The 27,551-nt window shown below is 41.5% G+C and overlaps 1 protein-coding gene and 1 long non-coding RNA gene across 5 annotated transcripts in view; one reads left to right on the forward strand and one right to left on the reverse strand.

Moving 5' to 3' along the window:
* Positions 1-4,010: 4,010 nt before the first annotated feature.
* LOC125979870 (uncharacterized) lies at positions 4,011-12,693 on the forward strand. Its single transcript, XR_007485475.1, has 2 exons — positions 4,011-4,095; positions 12,103-12,693. It is a non-coding gene; the product is annotated as an uncharacterized lncRNA (long non-coding RNA).
* The window catches only part of pip5kl1 (phosphatidylinositol-4-phosphate 5-kinase-like 1), a 55,767-nt gene continuing 32,630 nt past the window's right edge, over positions 4,415-27,551 (reverse strand). For 2 of the 4 annotated variants that reach the window (XM_068652830.1, XM_068652831.1), the window contains exons 2-10: positions 13,700-13,900; positions 11,576-11,626; positions 11,347-11,501; positions 10,582-10,706; positions 8,457-8,491; positions 8,325-8,380; positions 6,447-6,559; positions 6,175-6,337; positions 4,415-5,447 (exon numbers count right to left, since the gene is read on the reverse strand). In XM_068652830.1, the coding sequence (XP_068508931.1) occupies positions 5,030-5,447; positions 6,175-6,337; positions 6,447-6,559; positions 8,325-8,380; positions 8,457-8,491; positions 10,582-10,706; positions 11,347-11,501; positions 11,576-11,626; positions 13,700-13,900 (1,317 nt within the window). In that variant the 3' untranslated portion in view covers positions 4,415-5,029. Of the gene's footprint in view, positions 5,448-6,174; positions 6,338-6,446; positions 6,560-8,324; positions 8,381-8,456; positions 8,492-10,581; positions 10,707-11,346; positions 11,502-11,575; positions 11,627-13,699; positions 13,901-15,022; positions 15,471-22,801; positions 22,951-27,551 lie in introns of those variants that run through there. The other 2 variants (XM_049738493.1, XM_049738491.2) reach the window with 2 other exon arrangements.

The following is a 27,551-nucleotide window of genomic DNA, read 5'->3' on the forward strand; positions in this document are numbered from 1 at the left end:
GTCCAGGTATCAAAAGCCACTGTTGACAGACGTGTCTGGGAAATGGGCTACAATAGCCGTATTCCCATGGTCAAGCCACTTCTGAACTCAAGACAACGGAAGAAGCGTCTGACTTGGGCTATGGAAAAGAAGTACTGGACAGTTGCAGAGTGGTCCAAAGTCCTCTTTTCAGACGAAAGCAAGTTTTGTATTTCATTTGGAAGTCAAGGTGCCAGAGTGTGGAGAAAGGCTGGAGAGGAGCAAAATCCAAGTAGCTTGAAATCCAGTGTGAAGTTCCCACAGTCAGCGATGGCTTGGGGAGCCATGTCAGCTGCTGGTATTGGTCCACTGTATTTTATCAAGTCCAGAGTAAATGCAGCTGTGTACCAAGAGATTTTAGATCACTACATGCTTCCGTCTGCTGAAAAGCTCTATGGAGATGATGATTTCATTTTCCAGCATGATCTGGCACCTGCCCACAGTGCCAAAACCACCAGTAAATGGTGTACTGACCATGGCATTACTGGCCTGCCAATTCCCCTGACCTGAACCCTATAGAGAATTTGTGGGTTATTGTGAGGAAGAACCTGAAAGACACCAGACCCAACAATGCAAATGAGCTAAAGGCCGCTACTGAAGCATCCTGGGCATCCACAGGCTGATTGTCTCCATGCCACGCTGCAGTGGTTGCAGTAATCCGTGCAAAAGGATTCCTAACCAAGTACTGAGTGCATTAATGGACATTTTCAAATGTTTGATTTTGTTTTGCTGTTAGATGTTTTTTTTTACTTGGTCTGAGGAAATATTCTAATATTTTGAGATAGGATATTTGAGTTTTCTTAAGCTATATGCCATAATCAGCAATATTAAAATAATAAAAGGCTTGCAATATTTCAGTTGATTCATAATGAATCCAGAATGTATGACATTTTTGTTTTTTAGTTGCATTACAGAAAATAAAGAATTTTATCACAATATTCTAATTTTCTGAGACAGTTCTGTACATAAGAGAAGGGGGGGGAGGCAAAACAGCCCTACTTATGATTAATTATTAGTATATTGCACATAAAATAAAAACGTTTTTAAAAAAATACATAAAAGTTAAGAAACAAATGGGTCTTGGAAATTAAATCTAAGTGTACTGTACTAAAAGTTCAGTACAACTAAACAGTGCTTGGACAGAGATTCTTTTGTGTAACACTGGAGAGAGCTTGTGTACCTCCAGTACAAATAAACTTTGAGAATCACTTCTTTGAAGAGACGAAGGATAAAAAAAAAAAAAAACACCTGGAATTGACAATGCACTAGACTTGTGACATCATCTCTTGGAGACATGTGCTGGTTTTGTCGTAAGCAGGACTATTTTGTGCTTGAAGCCGTTTAAAATAACTCTATAGCGAGCGTTTATCAAGGTCTCATATCCTGTGAATAACAGGAGTCCATACTAGTAGCGACTCTGCACTACCAAAATCCTGACAAAACAGTTTTGAGAAATTGGACGTTTTCCAAAAGAAAAGCTTCAGTGCAGTGTGCATGGGGTATACATAGGGCATCAGAGCACTTAGCGTATTTTCTGGAGTGTAAGTCACACCAGCCATAAAATGCATAATAAAGGAGAAAAAAACATATATAAGTCGCAGCGGAGTATGAGTCGCATTTTGGGGGGAAATTTATTTGATAAAATCCAACACCAAGAACAGACATGTCATCTTGAAAGGCAATTTAAAATAAAAATAGAATAGGCAACAACAGGCTGAATAATTGTACGGTATGCTAACGTTACATGACACAACGAACTGAGAACGTGACTGGTATGTTAACATAACATATTGAGAGTTATTCAGACAACTCCGTACAGCATAAATAACATGCTAACAAGTTTATCGAACCATTCATGTACTCCAAATCATTAAATCAACGAAATCTTCATCCTAGAAACAACTCCGTTAAACCCCGGAAGTAGAAGATGCAGCGCTCCCTCTTCTACGTGGCTTACGTCACACTCATCATCAGTTGCAGTTCCAATTATTCCCCAGGACTATTGGCATTGTGAGTTGCCAATGTAAAAATAGCTTATCAAATGTTTCAAAGTCAAGAGACCAATGTTAATTCTCCAATGTTATAATGAAACTTTTGCATTTTTACCACATATTTTTATTGGACAATTGCTATTTATTTCATATATGTATATTATTGGCACCAACACAATCAAGGAAATAACATTTTCCTTACAGTAGTCTCCATACAATTATTATAAAAGTGCCACCTCCAGTTTAATTGTACCAAAACTGTAACATGTGCATGTATGTATGTGCCTCTCTGCCGACAGCGTGAGGAGGGCCCTTGCCGCTATCAACACCCGTAAGGCGGCGGGCCCTGACAACATCCGAGGTCGAGCGCTGAAGGTCTGCGCTGGGGAGCTGACGGGTGTCTTCCCTGCAGCAGGCCATCGTCCCTTAGTGTTTCAAGGCTGCCACCATCGTACCTGTGCCGAAGAAGCCTGCTCCGTCCTGCTTGACTACCGCCCCGTGGCATTAACGCCCATCATCATGAAGTGCTTTGAGCGGCTTGTCATGGAGCACATCAGATCCATTCCCCATTGTGAACACGGCTGGTAAGTGCTTCACTCCCCTCCCTGAAGGGCATTTACGCCTCCCATCTCGCCCGCATGGCGACCACTACTGTGAGTGATGTGAGTCACCCCGCTCACTCTTTGTTTGATCTTCTGCCCTCTGGGAAGAGGTACAGGAGCCTGCGCTCCCGCACCGCCAGACTCACCAACAGCTTCATTCTCCAGGCTGTTAGGATCTTGAACTCTCTTCCCCTTTCTGCATAGCGTCCTGTACTTATTTATTGTGTTATTTGTTTATTTATTATTTATTCATCACTGTTATTTATTCATTGTTTGTGCCTTCATGTTTTATTTTCTTGTGTTGTTTACTTGTATGTACATTGTGAACTATGTCCTGTCACCGTGGGATAGTGGGAACGTAATTTCGATCTCTTTGTATGTCTTGGCATGAGAAGAAATTGACAATGAAGCAGACTTTGACTTTTGACTCTGTATTCACTACAAATAAAACCTTTTCAACGTCAAAGAACCCCTAATTTTAACATTCTAATATTCCAGGTGTGTGCAGTGTAAACTATTATGCAGAACCTTACAATAGAAGTTTGTGTTGGGGACTGGTGGAGAGTGGAATAATACAGTGTTTAATGTACTTGATATAAAGGGTTGTCAGGTTGCATGTTCCAAAGTTTATAATCATGATTTTGTAATGATGTAATTTTCAAGGCTCAGGAAACCCTTGCAGGTGTTTCGAGATGATTCAAGTGATTAGTTGAATACCCTACTAGTGTGCTTTTTCATGATAATCTAATATTTTGAGATAGGATATTTGAGTTTTCTTAAGCTGTATGCCATATTCAGCAATATTAAAATAATACAAGGCTTGCAATATTTCAGTTGATTTGTAATGACTCCAGAATGTAAGACATTTTTGTTTTTTTTAATTGCATTACAGAAAATAAAGAAATTTATCACAATATTCTAATTTTCTGAGACAGTCTTGTATGTATTCCGGGGGCCAATATCGATATACAGTAATCCCTTGCTACATTGCGGTTCATTTATCGCGGTTTCACTACATCGCAGAATTTTTTTCTAAATTTTTTTTTTTTTTTTCTAAAAGTCAAAATAAAACTTCTAAATTGAGGAATTGTGGCACAAAACCTGCCCACACGCCAGCAGAAGGTAAGGAGTGCCTACACAATTGCAGTGCGTACACTTGTACCTTTTTATAAAAAAATATTATAATAATAAGAGTTCTAAAAACATATTTACAGTGTTGTACCTTGTTATATAAATATTTTTATAATAATAGAGTTCTAAAAACATATTTACAGTATGTACCTTGTAAAAAATGTATAATAATAAAAGTTGTTCTAAAAACTTATTTACAGTACGTGTTAACAATTCTCCATGTTATTTATGTTATTCACCCGTGCTTTGATTTGAGTTACAGTGATTTATTTTGAAGGCCGTTTTCAGGCGATAGCACTATTTTACGTTCGTGTACGTATGTCGCTTACAGTGGTACAGGAGTCATTGACGATGTAAGTGGGTCTCCTAACAAGAGAAATGAACGATCACGTGTCTAACCTTTAGGACAATGTATTGTTCCAAATGTTCGTTTAAATTCCTTTAAAGGTCCGTTTTCGCGTGTTAGCACGATCGCGAATTAGCATCTTTCCGCTAACTCGTTAGCCTGCCCAGTACTTCTTCTTAACATGTTACACGCACACACGTATAATATTTATATGTTCAGTATTTATTTAAAAAAAAGCTATTCTGTATCTTATTTATACTATTCATGTATTATTTACATGTTTGAGACAATTATTTAATGTTCTAATAATAAAATATGCACTTAAATGGTTTCATATACATTTATTGACACACAAATAAATGTACAGATAAAAAAAAAGTGAGAGGGTGACCGTACTTCGCGGATTTCACTTATCACGGGTGGTTTTTGGAACCAATTATCCGCGATAAACGAGGGATTACTGTATCATTATTTTTTCAATAAATTGTGCAGCCCTACTCTGCAGTTTGCATGGCTTTAAAATGCTGCAGCATGTATGCGTGGCAAAATCAAAGGTGGTCTACCAAAATATTTACAACAAAGTCTACGTCTTTATTTGGCTGGGTAATGATCATGTTCCTTCATTACACTAGGCTTTTCTTTAGCTTTCAATATATTTTATTTGAAATCATTTAGTCCAAATCTATTGACTTTTTATTCACACTCACATACATATACGCTTAAGGCCAATTTAGAATATTCAGTTAAACCTAGATGCATGTTTTGGCAATATGTGAGGAAACTAGAGAACAATGGAGAAAACTCAAGCGTATGGAGAAAATAGACTTTGTATGGGAAGCAGAAGGTGAGATTCAACCCCTCTGTCTCAGAACTGTGAGACAGTAAGTTGCTTTAACGCTTAACAAATTAGTATACATGGGTGAAATATCTACATCTGGTATCTATTTGCTATGCTCCAGCACCCACTGACACAGCCGAGTGCAGTACATCTGCGGACTTACTGTGGAGAATGTCCGTCCGGGATGCCTCAGTCTCTTCCACCAATATTCCATTCTTTTCTTTAAACTGTAAACTGTAAAAATATCAACGATGCCAATGAAGTAGCGTTGATCAGGTCCATCAATGACATGCAGAGCATTCTTTAAATTGAGCAGTAAACGTCTGTTTTGGACTTCAAAGTCTGGCAGCTCTTCTGTTTCATTGCCAGCAATGTGATGTGTTTCTCCACTTTTGCCGTCTCCTGCTTGCTTCAAATAGTCACTATCAATTTGTGATGAAATGAAAGTGGCGTCATCCTCTGGGACTGCCCCGGTAACAGAAGGGATACTATAGATGGGGCTGGTACTTGGATTCACGGATCTACAGCAATTGACACACACATGCTCACGCAAGCACGTGCACACGCAAGCACATGTGTGTGCGCACACGCACACGCACGCGCACACGCACACACACACACGCACACGCACACGCACACGCACACACACACACACACACACACACACACACACACACACACACACACACAAAATCAGTCAAGCAATGAGCAATCACATTTGTGTGAAATCGATGGTTGGATTTTATGATTTTATGATGAAAGATGTGTTTGAGGTACCATCTTAGAGTCTGAATATAATTGCTAATTTAGGCTGTGCTTTTATTTGCATTTTTGTACTACAGTAAAAAAACGCGAGAAGTGTCAATAATGTACATTTGTGGGTTATTGTGTGACGAATCAACTTTTAAAACAATAAGGCTATCTTCTTGACTATATGCTTATGTGTTGTAGGCAAGGTATCAAAAAGGGCTTTAGATATTATTACCACCTTTTTTAAGCTACGCGTTGATGCAAGCACACACAGATGGAGAGATACAGATACTAAGACGTGATTCGGACACCTTTCCACTTTACTTTTAGCTGTCACTAACACTGCTCCATGAAGCAATCGCACTAACTGAAGCAAACCGAGACGTGGTCTGTTTTGTTGTTTGATACACTCCAAGTTTGCTGACCAAACAATACGCAAAGCCCATCAGTGCAATTTCGTTTGAACCTAACATGACAATTGTGAAAACAGTTACTAACCGCTTAGTTCTCATGATTAATGAAGCGAAAGAGAGAGCACGGTGACGTTCGTCTTGTTGCAAAGGCTGATGGGCAAGCAGAAGACTGTAATCCAATACGTTGAGGCTTTGGAGAAAGTCTGTGTCTATCTCCATTTGCCGCAGGAGCCAGGAACGCTGTTCGTCTGAGTGCATACATTCACACATATTATTTTACTCCGTTGCATATTATTCACATCCAATCTGATCCAAACATATAGATAGTGAAGAATTATACAAAACACTTTCACCTACCAAGAGTGATGTACTGTCCTTCAAAATTGAGGTCTTTGAAGACCACAATAATCTGGCATCCATCTGGTGACGGATCTGTCCAGCGACTCACTTCACAACCTTTTATATCGTACCTAGCAAGTAGCATCACAAAGCCCCAATTAACATACATAGAGCTCAAGTATTGTTATAGTTCTTTGGAATAATACTTAATTACATGTGTAGACGATGGGGGTGGTGGCTGGTGCATTCCCTAATAGGGGAGTTTGCCCCAAAAAATAATTTATTTTGCCATATGGTTTGTTAAAACTGTCTGAATGACCTAAATGATTTTAAAACTTGTCACACACGGCAAGGAGAGCCTATCACAGACTGTTGCGGCAGAAGGTGTGACCGAAGCAATAATTAAAATATTGCCGTGCAGACATATTACTCACACACTCAGTCTGCCACACGCAGCACCGCCGCGTTTTCAGTTTTTTCATGCGTATTATGAAACTAGGGTGAGTAAAAATTGTTACAAATATGAAAATTGAAAATTCTTGAAATAATTATATTGATTAAGTGTATATTTTACCCAAATACATTAAACCAGTATCATTTAGGGCCCTATTTTCAAGAACGACGCAAGCCACCATATTTTTAAAAAAGCAGTGTGCGCAGTGGTGGGTGTGACTTCATTCACCATCAATCATTGCAGCTCATCTCATTCCTTTTAAATGTGCCGCACTCATATCATGCATTGAGACACCTCTTTGTGAATAAGGACGCAGTAATCCATGCGTGATCAGAGCATTGTCACTGCACCTTGACAGCATCAGATAAAGTAAGCAAGTGGGTCTATGTACATTGCCGCAGAACTCAGAGTAGGCCTGTCTGTGCCAGGATCAAATTAAGCCAAATTGCATTAGATCATCCAAAAGTCAAAGTCAAAGTCAGCTTTATTGTCAATTTCTCCACATGCCAAAGACACACAAAGAAACCGAAATTTCGTTCCCCTCTATCCCACGGTGACAAGACATGGCTCACAACAGACAAACAAGTAAACAAGTATAACAAAAGCGTGCTGAATAAATAATGAATAAATAACACAACAATAAATAAATAAATAAGAGGAGCAGAAAAAAAAGGAGCAAGTGCGCGTACAGCAGACATTCCCGAAAATAGCGCAACAGTGCCACACGCTACGCAGAAGGGGGTAGCGAGTTCAGGGCCCTAACAGCCTGGAGAAAGAAGCTGTTGGCAAGTCTGGTGGTGCGGGAGCGCAGGCTCCTGTACCTCTTCCCAGAGGGCAGAAGGTCAAACAAAGAGTGAGCCGGGTGACTCACATCTCTGGCAATCGAGGTTGCCTTGCGGGCGAGATGGGAGGTGTAAATGTCCTTCAGGGAGGGGAGCGAAGCACCAATAATCTTACCAGCCGTATTCACTATGCGCTGCAGGGCCTTCAAGTTCTGTTCAGTGCAGTTACCACCCCAGACAGCGATGCAACTGGTGAGGACGCTCTCAATGGTGCCGCGGTAGAATGTAGACAGGACTGCCTGAGGAGCACATGCACGCCTGAGCTTCCGCAGGAAGTACAGGCGGCGCTGAGCTTTCTTTGCCAGTGACGAGGTGGCTAGTATTTACACATGGCTTAACTTTAGAACAGGAGTATCCAATTAGCTGATGGAGGTCTGTGCAGCGATCCCAAGACAACCGGGAGGAGTGTAGGGGGGGAAAAAAAATGAAAAAATAAAAATGAAAATAAAAAAATAAACACCACAGCCATTTATGGGGCATGGCTTTGGTCAGGGACCACAAGGGGAACGGGAGGAGTAAAGCATACCATTCGGATCATAGCAACTTTCAGGTTACGTTTAGAATTTATTGCGTCCAAGTTTTGAGTAAAATAATTCTTACCTGGCATTTATTCGTTCATCTGGATAAAACACACTGTGCATAACGATGAAGTACTTCTGCAAATGGAATGAAAATTTGCTTGACAAGAATGCTTTAGTACACTGAAAAAGTGGTTATACAAACTTACTGTACCTTTTGCCAATATGAAATTTTGATTCTGTGAACACCTTACAGGAAAAAAATTAAACAGAAAATCATGTAACAAGTTATTTCAGTTATGTGGTGTCTCAGTGTGAACACTAGGGGCACTCTGTAAATGGTATACATAAGAGATACGAGATAGTGTCACGCCTTAGCCCCAGCTGTTCCACTAGGTGTCGGTTGTCTTGGTTTCTGTCTGTGTGCTCGCCCCTCCCTTCCTCTGTGCCCATGATGAGTTTGATTATTCCCACCTGCCTCTTGTTACCTGTCGTGTATATAAGTCCTGTCTGCCCCTCACTCCCCGTCGGATCATTGTTGTGTGTTCATGTCATGATGTCTTTTTGGTTCCTGTTCCTGTCATTGGTAATGTCACCCTGTCTTTTTGTTTCACGTCTTTTTGGTCAGTCACGTTGTTAGGTTTTGTGAAGTCATGTCAGTTGCCGAGTCTGTTAGTTTGCGTTTTTCAATAAACCCTGGTCCAAGCTGCACTTGGTCGTCCTGCTCCATTTCCATCCGATCGTGACAGATTCAGTGACTGGTCAGCTGACCTGACGCACAATTTTAGAAAAGCAGGAAAAACACAGTTAAAACATATATAGTTGCGACTGTTAGAATTATATATGTTTTGTTTTAAAATATAGAAGTTCCTTCAAAATATAGAAATATACATTTTAGAAAGTCAGGGAAAACATATACTGTATTTTCCGCACTATTAAGCGCACTTAAAAACTTAAAATTTACTCAAAAACACACAGTGCGCCTTATAATGCAGAGCGCCTTACATATGGATCAATTGATGAATTTGTTGATCCATACTGGTTTTACACAGCGCTCTGTCAAAATGTTTCAGTACGTTTTACTATGACTAGTAAATTACAAGGTCGCATCGCTCCCCAGCATTACGGCAACCATGGTCAGGGGGCATCACTGAATCATTTCAAAATAGGCTGTTCTGTTAATGTTTTCGAGTACGTTTACGGTTCAATATCCAACGGAATCATAAATAAGCAGCACCAATGTGTTACATCGAACTTTAGAGAGTTCCGATCATTTTATAGGAGAGAGTTTGAGAAACGCCATTGTTTACAGGGGGCTGCCACGACACTTTGCTGAGGCTCATGGGAGTTTGCGGGTGGCTAATGCTATAATGATAGCCGCTATACGCACGAGGCTATTTCATTTCAAAATAGGCTGCTCCGTTAATGTTTCAAGTAAATTTACGGATTGATATGGAAGGGAAACAAGTAAGCAGTACCAATGTGTTAGATTGAACTTTAGTCATTTCCGATCATTTTATAGGCGATAGTTTGAGAAACGCGATTGTTTACAGAGGGCTCATTGGTTATTGGCGAGTGGATGCATACCGCAACCCGAGTCAACCTCAGTTTGTTGCAGTATAGTTTCTATTTTATGCGCCTTTTAATCCGGTGCGCCCTATATATGAAATAATTTCTAAAATTAAAAATTCAATGAGGGTGCACCTTATAATCCAGTGCGCCTTATGGTGCAAAAAATACAGTATAGTTTCAACTGTTAGAACTATATATATATATATATATATATATATATATATATGTTTTGTTTTGAAATATAGAAGTTCTTTCAAAATATACACCAACTCAAATGACTGTGCCACCATCTAGCGGTCGAAAGTGTAATTCTACTCAAAACAGACATGAGGCCAAAACAGATAGGTATTCATCCATTCTGTACTGCTTACCCTCATGAGGGTCACAAATGCGTTGTAGCCTATTTTGGATGACTTCGAGCAATAGCCGGAGGCCACCCTGAACTGGTTGCCAGCCAGTTGCAGGGCACACAGAGACAAACAACCATTTGCACTCACACCTATAGGCAATTTGGAGTGCTCAATTGGCCTACCATGCATGTTTTTGGGATGTGGGAGGAAACCGGAGTACCCGGTCAGGCACTGGGAGAACATGCAAACTCCACACGGGAAGGATGGAGCCGGAACCAAACCCATAACCTTCACATTGTGAGGCGATGTGCTAAGCAGTGCTCCACCGTGCCGCCCAGAGATAGGTATTAACAATACAAATTTTGTGAAACATGGAACCCGCGATCAAAGGGGGAAAGGAGGTGGTTGTATGTATACCTAGCAACTTCACCAAAAGAGAATGGGGGTATTTCTGCAAATGTGCCATGTAGTTCTTCAGGTTGTCCAGAAGGAATCGTATTTCCCGTTCATTCTGAGTCTTCAAAAAGAAGCGTTTATCATTCCTACAATGTAAAGACACCAAAGAAAAGCACATCTCATTTGAGCTAATTCACTCTTACATTTATTTATTATATTTGTTAGTAAATAGAACGCAGTCTTATGGGGACACAAGCCAGTGAAAACCTAGGACGATCCTAAACTCGGATAAATGCAAAGGGTTGCGCCATGAAGGGCATTTGGCGTAAAACTAAAAGATTGATAGACATAATGAGGAAAGACATGTGGGCCGTTCGAGTTAAAGAGGAGGATGCAGATGAGAGGCTTAAATGGAAAAGGGTGATGCGCTGTAGTGAACCCTAGCAGGATAAGCCAAAAAGAAAAGAGGTTTTATGTAAGATTTCAAAAGTTCTTGATTAGAGGGTTTACACATCAATTCACTCCAAAACAATTATGCTGAAGTGAATTGTTTCATTAAGATAACAGCAGTGCTGTGGAACTATGTGAGTTGAACAATTTAATTTAGACAAAAAAAGTATTTTGCAGCCAACGTTTAGAATCATAATGCAATAAGATACTCTTTTAGTGTGTCAGTTTTTCATGAATGTTCAAATATGTGCTATACAGTAAAATTTCTGCATTATTCTCATTTCATTCCAAAAAAATAAATAAATAAAAATCATGCAACAGTGCCTAGTGACTCACGTGAGGAAGAAGTCAGCCTTGCTTTTAGAGTTGCTGATGAACTGAAGGTAGCACTTGTCGGAGCAGAGGGACTGCTGATACTCCTGTTCTGTCACACCTAAAGATCGCCGTAGATTGGCAAACACTGGGCCAGCAAATGTCTCCAATTTAAAACCCTACACACATACATGTAAGTTGGCAAAACAAACCAGGGTCATGAATGTGAATGAAAAAATTACATTCACCTTACCTTATGAATCTGAGTGTCCTCTGCTCTGAAATCATCTTCTAACAGTTGATTCTAAAGTGGAAAGTGGTTAGAGAAAGTGATTGAGAATGTTTACTTTCATCAAGGATAATGTGTTGTTTGCACAACTAACGTGTTTAATTTGTTTTGCATACTAACAGCAATAATTCCTTTGAATCTATTATTTCACATTGAAAAAAAATTATATAATTAATAATTAATATAATTTATAAGCATAACAATCAAAAGCTTTAATACTTTCGTTTAAAAAATTCATATAAAAGCAATTCCTGTAGCATCATTTTGTTTTGTTAGGGGGAAAAAAAACCCACCAAAGTTTTTTGCAGGGCTCATTGAAGAATTCTAAACTTGATGAAATACAGTTAATGTGAGGGGACAAACAAAGTCTTACTCTATTGTTTTGAGTCTAAAGAGACGGTTTGTTTTCAACCATAAACATCGATGCTGTTCAAAATACGCATTGTTAAGTTTTTAACAAAGCTCTTTCTTCTTGTGCCTTTCTGATGCAGGGAGCTCTCTATAGTGCACCGCATGGCCCCGGAGTTGGTATTGTATTTTTGGGACTGTGCACTCCACAACAAACCGGACAGTGATGAAATAATCTGCAGATTCAGCAGGTTGTGCTCCACTGGGATTACCTGTGACGTAGCAGTGCACAACAGTGTGTTGGGCAGAAATGAACTGACACAATGCGCAATTTGTGCAATTGGCTTCAGCTAATTTTTATAAATTTTTGTTCTTGATATACCTGACTTACTTAGCTTAGCTTGTAAATTCTTATTGGGTTTTTCTTGTAAATTTAAAGGACACAAGTCATGGAAAATTTACTTTTTTTGCTTTTAGAATAATTTTATTGTGTATCTGGAGTATCCAGGAGTGTGGGAAAAGTGTAATATATCACTCTAGGGGCTGCAGAGATACTGTTATAATCGTTTTGGGGGGCTATTTTTCACTCTGTTCAGATTTCTCTGTTTTCTATGACGTATTTTTATCTATTACATCACATCTGTTGGGGCGGAACAAACCAAACAAGGTAATGGGTATTGCCAAATGGAAATCCGAGTAACAAACATGACCTCAAATAAACAAACCTCAAAGAAGTGCCTGGTCAAATTTAATTTTTCAAGCAGAGTTCCCACATCTGTAGGCAAAGTCCTGGTTGTTAAGGAGTGTTTCAGAAATCTTCTGTCAGTATAAAGAGGGATTTGCCAAAAGACTTCATTTCGTTGATGGTTAAGTTCATTCAATCTATGGAAACGACGGACTCAATAAAGCCGTAAGTTTGAGATGACACAAAAATAATAAAATGTACTTCACTTTAATAATATTGTGTGTCTCCACTCATTTTCATAGCATTTGTGTCAGGCTTTCTGCTGATTTTGGAGCTGTGGGCTCTATGTTTTCACTTCTTGTGGGTGTATTTTGAGTAGTTGTATCAGATGAATTGCATCGAAGGTGGAATTGCATCGAAGGTGCTGTATTATTAATGGGTAACACAATGTGTTTAATGTATTAGTTAGCTTCTCGTCAACGCTAGTGCTAGCATTAGCTTACTTCATAGCTTGAATGCAGTGCTTGTTTACATAGGGTGACCAGACGCCCTGTTTTTCCCGGACATGTCCTACTTTTGAGACATGAAAAAATGTACGGGGGTAATTTCAAAATTGTCCGGGATTTTGTTTAACTGCCGCTGCCCACTCCAGCTCACCAACAACTCTGCCAAGCAACTTTGGCAAAAGAAAGTCTAACCTCGTGCTATTTTTTTCTTTCGTGCTGACGCTATTTTCCCCATCTCCCACTTTCTAGTTTTTTCTAACAATGCCTTTTAAATTCATATTCTCACTCATTATTCTCGCTTCTCCTGACTGCAAAAGGTGATATCAAACTGTGAAGGAAATACAAATGTGAATTGAAATACCAGCCATTCAATATTTCTACTCTCTTAGCTGTACTAAACAAATCTTCATTACATTCACCTTTAGGTAGCCTTGTGACATTAATGTTAATCTTCCTTATTTTTTATGGAGCACCCGCATTCTGTTTGACGTCTATGCGGATGACATGTCTAAAATTCCTGATGCGCATTATCAGTTGATCCATACTCACTGTCGATGCATGGTCAATGGTGGTTAGGATTGATGAAAACAATCCCTCCTTCATCATGCAAGTGAGGCTGTAGAACTCGTGGTGCTGATCAATCTCAAATAAGCCCAAAAGCTCCCACTGCCGTTTCAAACCGCCCCATCTTCTTCGCTTTAGTGTACCACAATGCTTTCCAAAGCCACGCGGAGCCACCGACCTCTGCATCTGACATACAGAAAATTAGCAAATAAAAATAAATCATCGACCATGAAAATAATTAAATGTAATGTCAAAATTGTACATTTGTGCATCATGACCAATTAATTGTGCTGCTTCTTTTGGTATGCTCACATTGGCCACTGGGGGATAGTATAATACAGTCACAGAAATCAACAAAGAGTGACTACTACCGTATTTTCTGGATTATAAATCACTCTGGAGTACAAGTCGCACCATCAATAAAATGCATAATAAAAGAAGGAAAAGACAGTACCGTATTTTCCGGACTATAAATCACTCTGGAGTATAAGGTGCACCAGCCATAAAATGCATAATAAAGATGAAAAAAACATATAAGTCACACCGGCGTATATGTCGCATTTTTGGGGGAAATCCAACACCATGAACAGACATGAATAGGTAACAACAGGCTGAACAGTACGGTATGCTAACATTACATAAAAACATAAATGAGGAACTGAGAACGTGCCTGACGTAACATATTAAGAGTTGTTCAAATAACTATAACATAAATAACAAATTTGTCGAACCATCCGTGTCACTCCAAATGATTGAATCTATTCACATGACGTAACATATTAAGAGTTGTTCAAATAACTATAACATAAATAACAAGTTTATCGAACCGTCCGTGTCACTCCAAATGATTAAATTCATTGAGATCTTTGTTCTCGGAGTCACTTATAAACAACTCCGCTGACTCCGGAAGTGCGGCGCTGATGTCAGACTCATCGTCAGTTGCAGTTCCAATTATTCCACAGGCCTAGAGCGCCCTCATGCGGTTTAGTGTGAAAATAACGTAAAGTGATATACCGTAGGCCTACAGGAGCGGCGACCGGGACCTGTTCAAGCAGACCAGAAACACACTGAACCGAGAGGTCAGGAAAGCCAGGAGGTGTTACGAGGAGAGCCTGGAGAGACACCTCTCTGCCAATCCTGATCCCTCAACAGTGTGGAAAGGTCTGCAGAGCATCACGGGCTTCAAGAAACGAACCCCCCGTCCTGTGGAGAGCCCAAGGCTTGCAAACCAGCTAAACAGGTTCTACTGCAGGTTTGATCGGCCCTCCCACACAACAGGACATCCTGTAGGACAATCAACATACTCACCTCCCCCCACAACCACTCTGTCCAACCTCCATCACCGTTGTCACCGACTCTCTCTCTTGCAGAGGCCGCGCCCGCACTCCAGATCCGCGAGGAGGAAGTGTGCCAGGTGTTCCGGAGACAAAAGATCAGGACGGCACCGGGCCCAGACGGCGTGTCACCTTCCTGCTTGAAAGTCTGTGCTGAACAGCTGGCACCCACCTTTGCACAGATCTTCAACCGTTCCCTGGAGCTGTGTGAGGTGCCCTCGTGCTTCAAGAGCTCCACCATCGTTCCAGTGGCCAAGAAGCCCGTCATCACAGATTTGAATGACTATAGACCTGTCGCTCTGACATCTGTGGTCATGAAATCTTTCGAGAGGTTAGTGCTGAACCACCTGAAAGATGTCATGGGCCTCTGCTTGACCTCCTTCAGTTTGCCTACCGGGCAAACAGGTCGGTGGATGATGCGGTCAACATGGGACTGCACTACATCCTGCACCACCTGGACACCCCAGGAACGTACGCCAGGATCCTGTTTGTGGACTTCAGCTCGGCGTTCAACACCATCGCTCCTGACATCCTCCAACAGAAGCTCATCCAGCTCGCGGTGCCTGCCTCCACCTGTCAGTGGATCACCAGCTTCCTGACCAACAAGAGACAGCGTGTGAGGCTGGAGAGCATCACATCTGACACCCGGACCACCAATACTGGTGCCCCTCAGGGGTGCTGCGTTCTCTCCCCACTGCTCTTCTCTCTCTACACCAACAATGTCTCCTCAAGTGACTCTCCTGTGAAGCTCCTGAAGGATGCAGACGACACTACTCTCATCGGAATGATCCGCGATGGTGATGAGTGCATACAGACAGGAGGTGGAGCGGCTGGTCCACTGGTGCAGCCAAAACCACTAGGAGATGAACTCGCTCAAGACCGTGGAGATGACAGTGGACTTCAGGCGAGACCCTTCACCACTTTCACCCCTCACTAGCTGCAGTAATACTATTCTCTCCACAGACACCTTCAAGTTCCTGGGAACCACAATCTCTCGGGACCTGAAATGGACCGGCCACATAGACTCTGTCCGGAAGAAGGCCCAGCAGAGGCTGTACTTCCTGAGACAGCTCAAGAAGTTCAACCTGCCGCGGTGTGTGTGTGCGTGTGTGTGTGTGGTGTGTGGTTCTGCAACAGACAGAAATCAACGCTCAACTTCTGACGTCACATAACACTAGTAGACGGCACACATTACATAACTAACTGCGCATAACGGTTCCGCTATACTAAATAACCACAAAGAAGCACACGATCACAGCAACATACTCAGTCGATACCAGCAAGCTTTAACATACCGCTGCGCACAAGTGAATGGGTATAATGTCTAGACCCCGAATGTAAGATGACCCCCACTTTTTCAGGCTTGTTTCAATGCAAAAAACACCGTCTTATATTCGGGCCAATACGGTACTAGTAAGTAAGTAATGCGTTAATGATCAAGTAATAATAATGTGTTATTGGAGTACAAGTCACATTTTTGGGGGAAATTTATTTGCTAAAATCCAACACCAAGAACTGACATGTCATCTTGAAAGGTAATTTAAAATAAAAACAGAATAGGCAACAACAGGCTGAAGGTACGGTATGCGAACGTTACATAAACACAAACAAGGAACTGAGAATGTGCCTAATGTAACATATTAAGAGTTATTCAAATAACTATAGCATAAATAACATGCTAACAAGTTTACAAAACCATCCGTGTCACTCCAAATCACAAAATCCAATGAAATCTTCATCATCTGTGTCACTTATTAACAACTCCGCTAACCGCGGCACTTTCTCTTCCACGTCGCTTACGTCAGACTCATCGTCAGTTGCGGTTCCAATTATTCCACAGGCCTAGAGCGCCCTCTTGCGGTTTTGTGTGAAAATAACATGTGAAATGGTATAATAATGTGTTAATAATTAAGGTAAGTCGCTCCAGCGTATATGTCGCACCCCCGACTAAACTATGAAAAAAACTGCAACTTATAGTCTGGAAAGTACGGTACTATCAGTGACTCAGTAAGCTGCAGTAAATAATAAAATTTTGCGGAAGATAGACTACGTCTGCCTGTCTTGTTCCACTGTTTGAGTTAATATATGTGTTGCTTAAAGGGTAATATCATGGGGCACCAACATGGTGACAAATAGCCCCCAAGAATCACATAAGTAGCCAGAGGGCGTGTTCTGAAAATAGCTCACCAGTAACGGAACATTTTGTTTTCTTTGGAATGTCGTAGAAGTGATTTTTTGAAAATATAAACACTTTGAGATTTATGGCAATAGCGTTTCTATTTCTTAGGGTGGCAACTAAAAATTACTGTGGTCAATCAACTGGAAAAAATAATGTATATGTCTATTCATTCAGATACAGGGCATGATTTGAAATTGACAAGACAAAAAACGTGCACACACGAATGAATTAAGATTCAGTTATTGGTTTGGTTTGTATCATAAAAAAAAAGAAAAAAAATGAGTTCAAAAGTGAAAGCAAATGTTTGCAAATATGCTGCTTATATGGTGGACTGCATAAATTAACAATATTTACTTTGACTTACTGTGAATGAATATCATTATTAATCACAAGATAAAATACAAGGTAATTTGAGTAAATTTGTTAATTTGGAGTAGTGTATCAAAATAGTAGTCCTTTGCCTTAAAAAGTATCCAAGTAGCTTTCAGTTTCAAAATGGCTGGTGACTGTAACTATAGATGCTATTCATTAATATGTCTATGGCATTTACCGCTATGCGTTAACATAAAGCTAACACTTAATACCAAATGGGAACACAAACGCTTGGGACATTCCTAAGGCATAATGTTTGGTTGTCTCAAAGCCACAATGTGTATTTAATGTTAATCATAGATTAATGTTTAGTTTGACAGTTAACTTCGACTAGGTGTGGCACAGGTTGAACCTCTTTTCAATGAGAAAGTTTTCACGATTTACCAAGTTGAAATAAGGTCACTGCCACCACGCAGCATCTAGCTCTCAAGTTTGTCCTGGCTAGTCAAAGAAAAATAATGAAAGTTGGAAAAACGATGGCTCGAATCTGAAAAACATAGCCAAGCCTGGTAAAGATGCCAAAGTGTCAAAACAACAGTTTTCGTGGAGTCAGCTACTCATATTTACAAGTTCGCCAAGTGGCTGATTTTTTTTTTTTTAAACCGTAGCTATTAAGTTTTATTGAAATTTGTCTTTTTTACTGACCTTAAGTAAAAGTGAAGGACAAGAATTGAAACACTACGTAGTAAAAACATCTTTGAAAACGAAACCAGGCAGACATGTAAGCACAACAACATCGCTGCAACAGGCTGCTGACTCTCAGGAACCAAATGTGACATTTCAAAGACGAAAAGGCCTTTTGATCTGCTGTATGGTAATGCTAATGAGGCATACTTAGCCACTCCACTCCACCCACTTGGCAAATCCGATCAAAATTCAGCATACCTGTAGTCCTTGGAAATTGTTTAGAGATGATAGTCTTTAGTGTGGTCGCTCGCTTGCATGGGGACACAATTGAGAGGGCAGTACGATGGCCTGAAACAAATCTGCCATACACTATATACATTGCAGAGATGTTCTTAAAAATATCAAACAATCATTTAAACCTAAAAGAGTTTCTCTTCAAAGTCTGCTCAACAACTCACACATCACAAGTATGTGTATAGAGATCAGAGATGCTACTATATTTGGAGGTATTTTTATCATCAGTCTTCCTTCAGGATCTCAATAGGGTAGAGATTAGTGGATAATGGTGGGCACACTGGTTTCTTCACCCCAGGATTTAATGATGACAGCCCAGTCATTTTGACGTTTATTGTCACGAAGTCCTTTAAACCTTCATTCTGGACCACTTAAGAGTATCACAAGACCTCTGATGGTCCCCCTCTTGTTTATTTAGCGGGCAAACAGGTCTACAGAAGACCTGGTCAACATTGGTCTACCCTTCATCTTGGACCTACGCAAGGATCCCGTTAATCCCTAAACACTATCATCTCTAAACGTCGCAGCCCTACCCTGGAAGAGTTGGAACGCCTTTTGATTGTGTGGATAAAGGAAAAGGAGATTTGCTGGCGAAATGATCACTAAAACGATCATATGTGAGAAGGCCAGCGCCAAATATTGCATTATGTTAACGTTATGTAAATTGTATAAAAAAAAGAGAAATAGAAAAAATATCTATAAAATATAAAAATAAAAATAAAATAAGCTAACCTAGTTTGAACTTCACGTAAGTTACAGTACCGTATTTTTCGGACTAAAAGTCGCTCCGGAGTACAAGTCGAATCAGCCATAAAATGCACAATAAAGGGAAAAAAACATACAGTGGAGCCTCGGTTTTCGACCACAATCCGTTCCAGAAGGTTGTTTGAGAAGTGAATCATTTGAATTCCGAATCATGTATTCCCATTAAAATAATGGAAAAAAAAATCCGTTCCAAGCCAAAAATACGCTTTTTTAAAGCATGTTTTTATTATTTTACACCATAAACTGCATAAATAAGTGAGTAGGTAATGTATAAATAAATAATATAAATAATAAACTGAAATAATAGAGTAGGCTAGTCTGGGGAATGTATTGCCGTATCTGTAGCAACTCGCTTGTGTGTTTCATTCTAATACTAAAAGATATCTTTTTAAATCGTGAGGGGAAAAAAAGCACAACAAAGAGCAAAGGTTTGTTGGTAAGCACAGTCGCCCCTCTCGCAACATCACTTCCTTTAAGAGCGTCTTTGTTTTTCAAGATCGAGCTTAATGTCGATTTTGCCATTCAAAACTCCGGCACCAACTCTGACACACGCACACCGGACTCATATTTTGCAATTAATTATTTTTTAAATTCAACTGTTTTGCGCACTACTTTCCTCTTTTCGCCATGATCAGCTTTATTGCTCCCACTTGCTTCCTTTGGAGGCATGATTAGAGTTGATGCAATCCTCAGAGTAACGAGAATGTAATAACGAACGGGGTCAGTTGGCATGCGGGTCCTCTCGGCTCATCTCGCAAGGTTCAACAACCGAAATTTTGTCCGACATCTGAAGCAAAAAAATCTGGAATTTTTTGTTCGAATACCGATTTGTTCGAGAACTGGGATGTTCGAAAACCGAGGCTCCACTGTATAAGTCGCACCGTTGTATAAGTTGCATTTTGGGGGAAATTTATTTGACAAAATCCAACACCAAGATCAGATATGAACCAGCAACAACAGGCTAAATGATACGGTATGCTAACGTGACATGAACACAAACGAGGAGCTGAGAACGGGCCTGACGTAACATTAACAGTTATTCAAGTAACTACAACATAAATAAAACGTATTTCAAACCATCTGTGTCACTCCAAATCAATGAACCCATCGATCGAATCCTTCGTCATTTCTGTATACAACGCCGCGTGTGCGGCGCACCGCTGACATCGGCCTCGTTGTCGTCAGTTGCAGTTCAAATTATTCCATAGGCCCATATATCAATATATAAACTATATGTCAAATAACAATAATATAAACAAATTTTTTATCGAACCATCCGTGTCACTCCAAATCAATAAATCCATCAGAATCTTTGTCTTCCGTGTCACTTAAAAAAAAAAACCACACAGCTGTTGACTCCAGAACTACGTCAGACTAGATATATCAAATACATGTAATATAAACAACTATTTTATCGAACCATTCGTGTGACTACAAATCATTAAATCCATTGTCAATCTTCGTCTTCCATGTCACTTAAAAAAAAAAACCACAGACACAGTTGTTGACTCTGGAACTACGTGCGCCGCTGACGTCAGCCTCGTCGTCAGCCTCGTCGTAAGCCTCGTCATCAGCCTCGTCGTCAGCCTCGTCGTCAGTTGCGGCTCCAATTATTCCACAGATCTACGTATATATTATAGTCACCCCCCGTATGCCGCCAATTGCGCCTGGGACTCCCCGTATGCCGGCAATTGCGGCGGGGACTCCCCGAATGCCGCTGATTGTGGCGCGGACTCCCGGAATTACGCCGATTGCGGTGCGGACTCCCAGAATGCCGTCGCTTGCAGCGCGGACTCCCTGATTGCCGCCGATTGCGGTGCAAACTCCCCGAATGCCGCCGATTGCGGCGCGGACTCCCCGAATGCCGCCGATTGTGCCGCTGACTCCCTGTATGCCGCCGATTTGCGGCTGGCGCTCCCAGGGAGTACAATATAGTTACCGTATTTTCCGCACTATTAGACGCACTTAAAAACTTAAAATTTACTCAAAAACCCACAGTGCGCCTTATAATGCAGAGCGCCTTATATATGGATCAATTGATGAATTTGTTGATCCATACTAGTTGTACACAGCGCTCTGCCAAAATGTTTCAGTACGTTTTAGTACGACTAGTAAATTACAAGGTTGCATCGCTTCCCAGCATTACAGCAACCGTGGTCAGGGGGCGTCACTGAATAGCTGTTGTACCCGCGAGGCTATTTCATTTCAAAATAGGCTGCTCCATTAATGTTTTCGAGTACGTTTATGGATCAATATCCAACGGAATCATATATAAGCAGCACCAATGTGTTAAATCAGTCTTTAGTCGGTTCGGATCACTTTTATGGGAGAGAGTTTGAGAAACGTGATTGTTTACAGGGGGCTGGCACGACACTTTGCTGAGGCTCATGGAAGTCTGTGAGCTGAGGCTCATGGGAGTTTGTGGGCGGCTAATGCTATAATGATAGCTGCGATACGCACGAGGCTATTCCATTTCAAAATAGGCTGCTCCGTTAATGTTTCGAGTACATTTACGGATCGATATGGAAGGGAAACATAAGTAAGCAGTACCAATGTGTTAGATCAAACTTTAGTCAGTCCCGATCATTTTATAAGAGATAGTTTGAGAAACGTGATTGTTTACAGAGGGCTCATTGGTTATTGGCTAGTGGATGCATGCCGCAACCCTAGTCAACCTCAGTTTGTTGCAGTATAGTTTCTATTTTATGCGCCTTTTAATCCGGTGCGCCCTATATATGAAATAATTTCTAAAATAAAAAAAAATCTGTGAGGGTGTGCCTTATAATCCAATGCGCGTTATGGTGCGAAAAACACGGTAAATCTCTTTACTCCGGAAGTCAGTGTATGGAACTCATTGTCAGTGAGGCTCCAATTATTCCACAGCCATTGTCAAGTTATGTCAATGTTTCACCCAGTTCTTGCTTAAACTTGACAAAAGCCTGGTCTGAAGAACGCAAAGGGACAACTCCAATCTTCATTTAGTTTTCCTTTAATTGGGTTTACATTCCTTTTAGGTCCCAATTAAAGAGAAAAGTCAAAGTCTGCTTTATTGTCAATTTCTTCACATGCCAAGACAGACAAAGAGATTGAAATTACGTTTCCCACTATCTCACGGTGACAAGACATAGTACACAATATACATACAAGTAAACAACACAAAAAGTAAAAACAAGAAGGCACAAACAATGAATAAATAAAAGCGACGAATAAATAATAAATAAACAAATATAATAAATAGGAGGAGCAAAAATGGAGCAAGTGTGCATACAGCAGACAGGACAGGACGTTATGCAGGAGGGGGGAGAGAGTTCAGGATCCTAACAGCCTGGAGTATGAAGCTGTTGGTGAGTCTGGTGGTGCGGGAGCGCAGGCTCCCGTACCTCTTCCCAGAGGGCAGAAGATCAAACAAAGAGTGAGCGGGGTGACTCACATCACACACAATCGTGGTTGCCTTGACGGTGAGATGGGAGGCGTAAACGTCCTTCAGGGAGGGGAGTGAAGCACCAATAATCTTACCAGCTGTGGTCAGTATGCGCTGCAGGGCCTTCATGTTGTATTCAGTGCAGCTACCACCCCACACAGCGATACAACTGGAGAGGAAACTGTCAATGGTGCCACGGTAGAATGAGGTCATGACGGCCGGAGGAGCACTTGCTCGCCTGAGTTTCCGCAGGAAGTACAGGCAGCGCTGAGCTTTTTTCGCCAGTGATGCAGCGTTGGTGGAGAGGTCCTCACTGATGTGCACCCCCAGGAATCTGGTGCTGCTCACTCTCTCCACCACAATCTAATGTTGATCGTATATCAGGTAAAAAATCTTTAAACAAAAATAGAAAATAAAGAATGTAAAAATAAACATTTTGTCTCATCGTAATTGTAATTCATTATAAACATTTGTCTGGTCTTATATTTCAAAATAAACATTTGTCTAAATTGACACACTTAAACTTTGAAACAAGTACTCAAACTTCACATTTCAACTTAGGTTGACCATTCAAATCGATAAAGTTACTCAACAATCAATACAAATGTCCATTTCACACCAGTTGCGTCTTGACCGTGAGCTGAGTGATGTTTTGTTGTCTGTTCCAGTGCTACCAAACAATTCTCCTTTGTTAACTGCTCTCCATGCCATGCAGGCTACAGGACAGGAAGTATATAGGTAGTTCCAGGGCTCAAGGGTTGGACTATTTTGTCTGACGGTTCTGATCTTTCGCTGCCCGCTGCAGGTTGGGAGGTTTGGAGCTGATTGCAAGTTGCCTGTTTGAGTGAATGCGGCATTCGCCTCTGAGTTGACGCGACACCTGCCACTTGACCTCCTGGTTCTTGAACCCAAGGAGGTCACACTCGTGATGTAGCCGTCCGATTCATTATTGATGATTTTGCTGTTGTTCTTCTGCAGGAAACAGAACGATGACACATCTGACGTCTCTATGAAGAATTGTAGCAGGGATTTTTGTTAAGAGTTTCTTCCTTTGATCCGGTTTTGATCCATGCATCATAAGGTAGAATTGGTACAGTGGTTTTTTCATCATTAAAGATGTGAAATCTTCCTCCACAGACTAAGAGTCCAGTCTTTGCATCTCTGAAAATGGCAAGTCCGTTGAGGGTGGTGTCTTGAAAAGCTGCGCCTTCTTGGGCTGCGAGGAAGAGATCATTTTGTGCATCTTCACATTCGCCGATGGTAAGTATAGCTTGTTTAGCTCTGGATTTTATCTTTGCTGAAGAAAGCTCCTCCCACTTTGGTTTACTTGGAGCTGTGGCTGAGCTCTTTGACAGGGCCATTTTCCACTTCATTGCAGCTCTCCATACCCAGGCAACGACTCTAATCAACTTGGTTAAGCTGCTGAACTTCCTTGTGTTAATCTCACTGCGAAACCAGTTGGTGGTCTTCGGACTTGAATCTTAGATCCTTCTCCATCAGGGCTTTTTGGTATAGCGTCACTCTTTCTAGCTGCTGCTGTAGGATCTTGGACATTACTAACAGATGGCACATCACCCTGTCCTGTCTTAACTTGTGACCTGGTCAGTGCTGCTGAGAAGAGTCTATCTATGCCTTCCTTGGCATAGGCTGTGACTTCTTTGGCAGATTTCTTTGGCCACTCTTCTCCAGGTTGCTTTAGAAACTTGGGTCCAGTCTGCCACACAGAGTTCTCTTGGAGGTCCTCTGGAGCTGCACCTCTTGTCATGACGTCTGCAAAACTGAAGTCACTTGAAATCCACCATCAGTCATCAATTGATGAGGATTTCTGGATTTCTCCAACTCTGTTCATGAAAAAGGTTTGATACCCATAGCTGTTTTTTTGGATTGCGCCCAATACAGTTTGACTGTCCAGCAGATGGAGCCATTTCTCAATCTCCATCTGACTGTGTTTTTCAATGTACTTTCTGAGGCGAACTGCATAGACTGCACCACAGATCTCAGCCTTGACTGGTTCCCCCTTCTGATCGAGTGGTGTAAGCTTTGCTTTGGACTCAACCAGCCTGACTTCAACGCCTTGTGTTGTCTCCCATCTTAAGTACACCATGGCTCCATAGCTCTGGTCACTACCATCAGAGAATGTTACTCGCCAAGGCTTTCCAGTCCAGTCACTCGGAGTAAGGCTTCTGTGGAATGTCACTTGGCTGAGACGTATGTACTCTTCAAACACCTGAATGGCTTCTTCTCTCAGCTTTCCAGATAATGGCTAGTCCCATGTATCCCGGGTCGCGCTGTTCCCAGCCTCTTGAAATGCCCTTCTGACTAAGATGGCACCCTTTTGTTTAGCAGGTGTGACAAGACCTATTGGGTCATACAGACTAGCCACTGGGCTTAGTAACTGCCTTCTAGTCAGTGGGTTAGGAGTTTTCCCTCTCACCTCCCATTCAAGGAGATTTTGACCCCCTCTCATTTTGTTTCTCCTCTTTGAGAAGTTGATTGACGTCATTGGGTACAGTTGATCACTTTCCACAAAGTAGCCGACTCCCAGGGCTTTGTTGTCCCCTTCTTTCATCTGGTTTGGGAGGATCAGCACTCTATGTGTTGGTGCTTCTAGCTTTTGTGGCACATGCTCCTGCCTCCCACTTTGGCCTGACCAGACCCAGGGCTTGAGGAAGAATCCGCCTGCCTTCAGAATGTCTTCAACTCTTTTGGTGTTCTCGCTCAGCTTTTCCAGGTCATTGTGGGAGGTAAGGATATCGTCAACATAAGAGTTCTCTTCTAGGATCCTATGTTCTTCCTTCAAGTGGGAAAACATGGGTAGATTTGCAGTCTCTCTCATGCCCTGCTGTGCAATGCATCCTGCTGGTTGATCGCCAATGTTTACTCTAGTGATGGCATACTCTTCAATATCCCCATCCTCGGTGTCTCTCCAGAGAAATCTGTGGAGATGCATTTCCAGGTCTTCCAATCACACAGAATTATACATCTTCTTGATGTCTCCGAGTGCTGAACCTGAAAAGCACTGCTCGGATCGGGTTGAGGACATCAGGCCCTTTCAACAGGAGATCGTTCATGCTGAGTCCCTTGAACTTTTGGCTGCTGTTCCAGACCAGACGCACAGGTGTTGTGAGAGAATGAGGGTTTGGCGCAACCAAATGGCTGACATACCATACTGGCATACTTCTCTGTATAAGCAGACCGCTTGTCAGACTTCTCACTCCTTCCAAGCTGCTCTAGAATTTCTTCTTGAGTCTTCAGGAACCTGAGAAGACAGTCAAAGTGTCTGGTGTGACAGCATTTGCTGGAGTAACCATGAATACTAGCCAGTCTCTCTTCATGTCTGGAAGCTTGCTTTCTATGGATTTGATGACCAGAGGATTCTTGATGGCCCCAGTGTTTCCAAGCTCAGTGAGATCATACAGGGCTTTCTCTACAGACTGGATCAAGTCGATTGCTTTTCTTGGCTGGTTTGACTTCAAGGCGGGTATTTTCTCCAGGTCCTCGATTATCTCCAAAGCAATTGTAGTCTTGTTTCCATATCTGATCTCAAGCACCCTGAACATGTCTTCAGCTGTATTATAAGTGGACAACTGTAGATCTCTGCTTATCCTCTCATCCACGCTGTCGAGGAGCTGGATCTTCTTTGCTTCAACTGAACCGGTTGGCTCTCCCTGCCTCTGCAGACTCTCCCAGTCTTTCCTCCATCGGTGGAAGTTTCTTTTGAATCCATGAAACCTGGGCAGGCTGGTAGGTCTGATTTTCAGTATTGGCTGCTGAATGAGCTGCTGTGCTTGTGGAGCTTGTGCAGTCACTTCAGGAACTCTCACTTGTCTTTCCGCTTCTATAATCCTTTGTGCTGTGAGGAATTCTGCCCATCTGGCCTCTAGGCGGTTACTGTGTTTTTTCAGATCTTTCACTCCGCCATACAAACTTGCCCTTTCTTCTGCTGGAATCCATGTCTCCCAATCTGTGAAGCTTGAAATTGTGTTTTGGACAAGTTCCTTCGCACCATCCGACTGTAGCTCATCTTTGTCTTTGTTCATAGCAGACACCAAGATAGCATGAGCTCCTTTACAGGCTGACTCGGCTTCCCTAATTGCAGACATCAACTCATCTTCCCCATATCTGCACCAGAGGTTGGACTGTACAATTCTTCTGACTTCCCCCAATCTTGTGTCACAGTCCTCTTATGTAAAGACATAAGAGGACTGTGACACAAGATTGAGGAGGAAAAGTCCAGGTCTGCCTGCTGCTGCTTGCCCAGTTCAGGTCCGTCACCCTCAGCCTCAATCTCTGCCAGTAGACCAGTCTCGTAGTCATAATTTGTCTCATTGACGTTCCTTGCGTGAGAGGTGAGCTTTTTGAACTTCTCTTGTAGTTCACTCCTGGTTATGTTACCAGCAGCCCTGCTCAGGAAGTTGGCTTGCTTGGTGAAGGTAGTTTTAGCTAAGGTCCTTTCCTTCTTCAGCTGCTTCACTGTCTTTCCAATGGCTTCTTCTGTCATTCTTGCCAGACAGTTTTCTTCCCTCTGTGTCAACAGCTTGTGACTTCAGGCCTTTAATCCTTGTCTTCACTGCCACGCTGGTTTTCAACTGTCAAGTTATGTCAATGTTTCACCCAGTTCTTGCTTAAACTTGACAAAAGCCTGGTCTGAAGAATGCAAAGGGACAACTCCAATCTTCATTTTGTTTTCCTTTAATTGGGTTTACATTCCTTTTAGCTCCTAATTAAAGTTGTAATGTTGATTGTATATCAGGTAAAAAAACCTTTAAAAGAGAACAGAAAATAAAGAATGTAAAAATAAACATTTAGTCTCATCGTAATTGTAATTCAAAATAAACATTTGTC

The sequence above is a fragment of the Syngnathus scovelli genome, chromosome 13 (assembly GCF_024217435.2).
Source record: "Syngnathus scovelli strain Florida chromosome 13, RoL_Ssco_1.2, whole genome shotgun sequence".
NCBI classification, from domain to species: domain Eukaryota; kingdom Metazoa; phylum Chordata; class Actinopteri; order Syngnathiformes; family Syngnathidae; genus Syngnathus; species Syngnathus scovelli.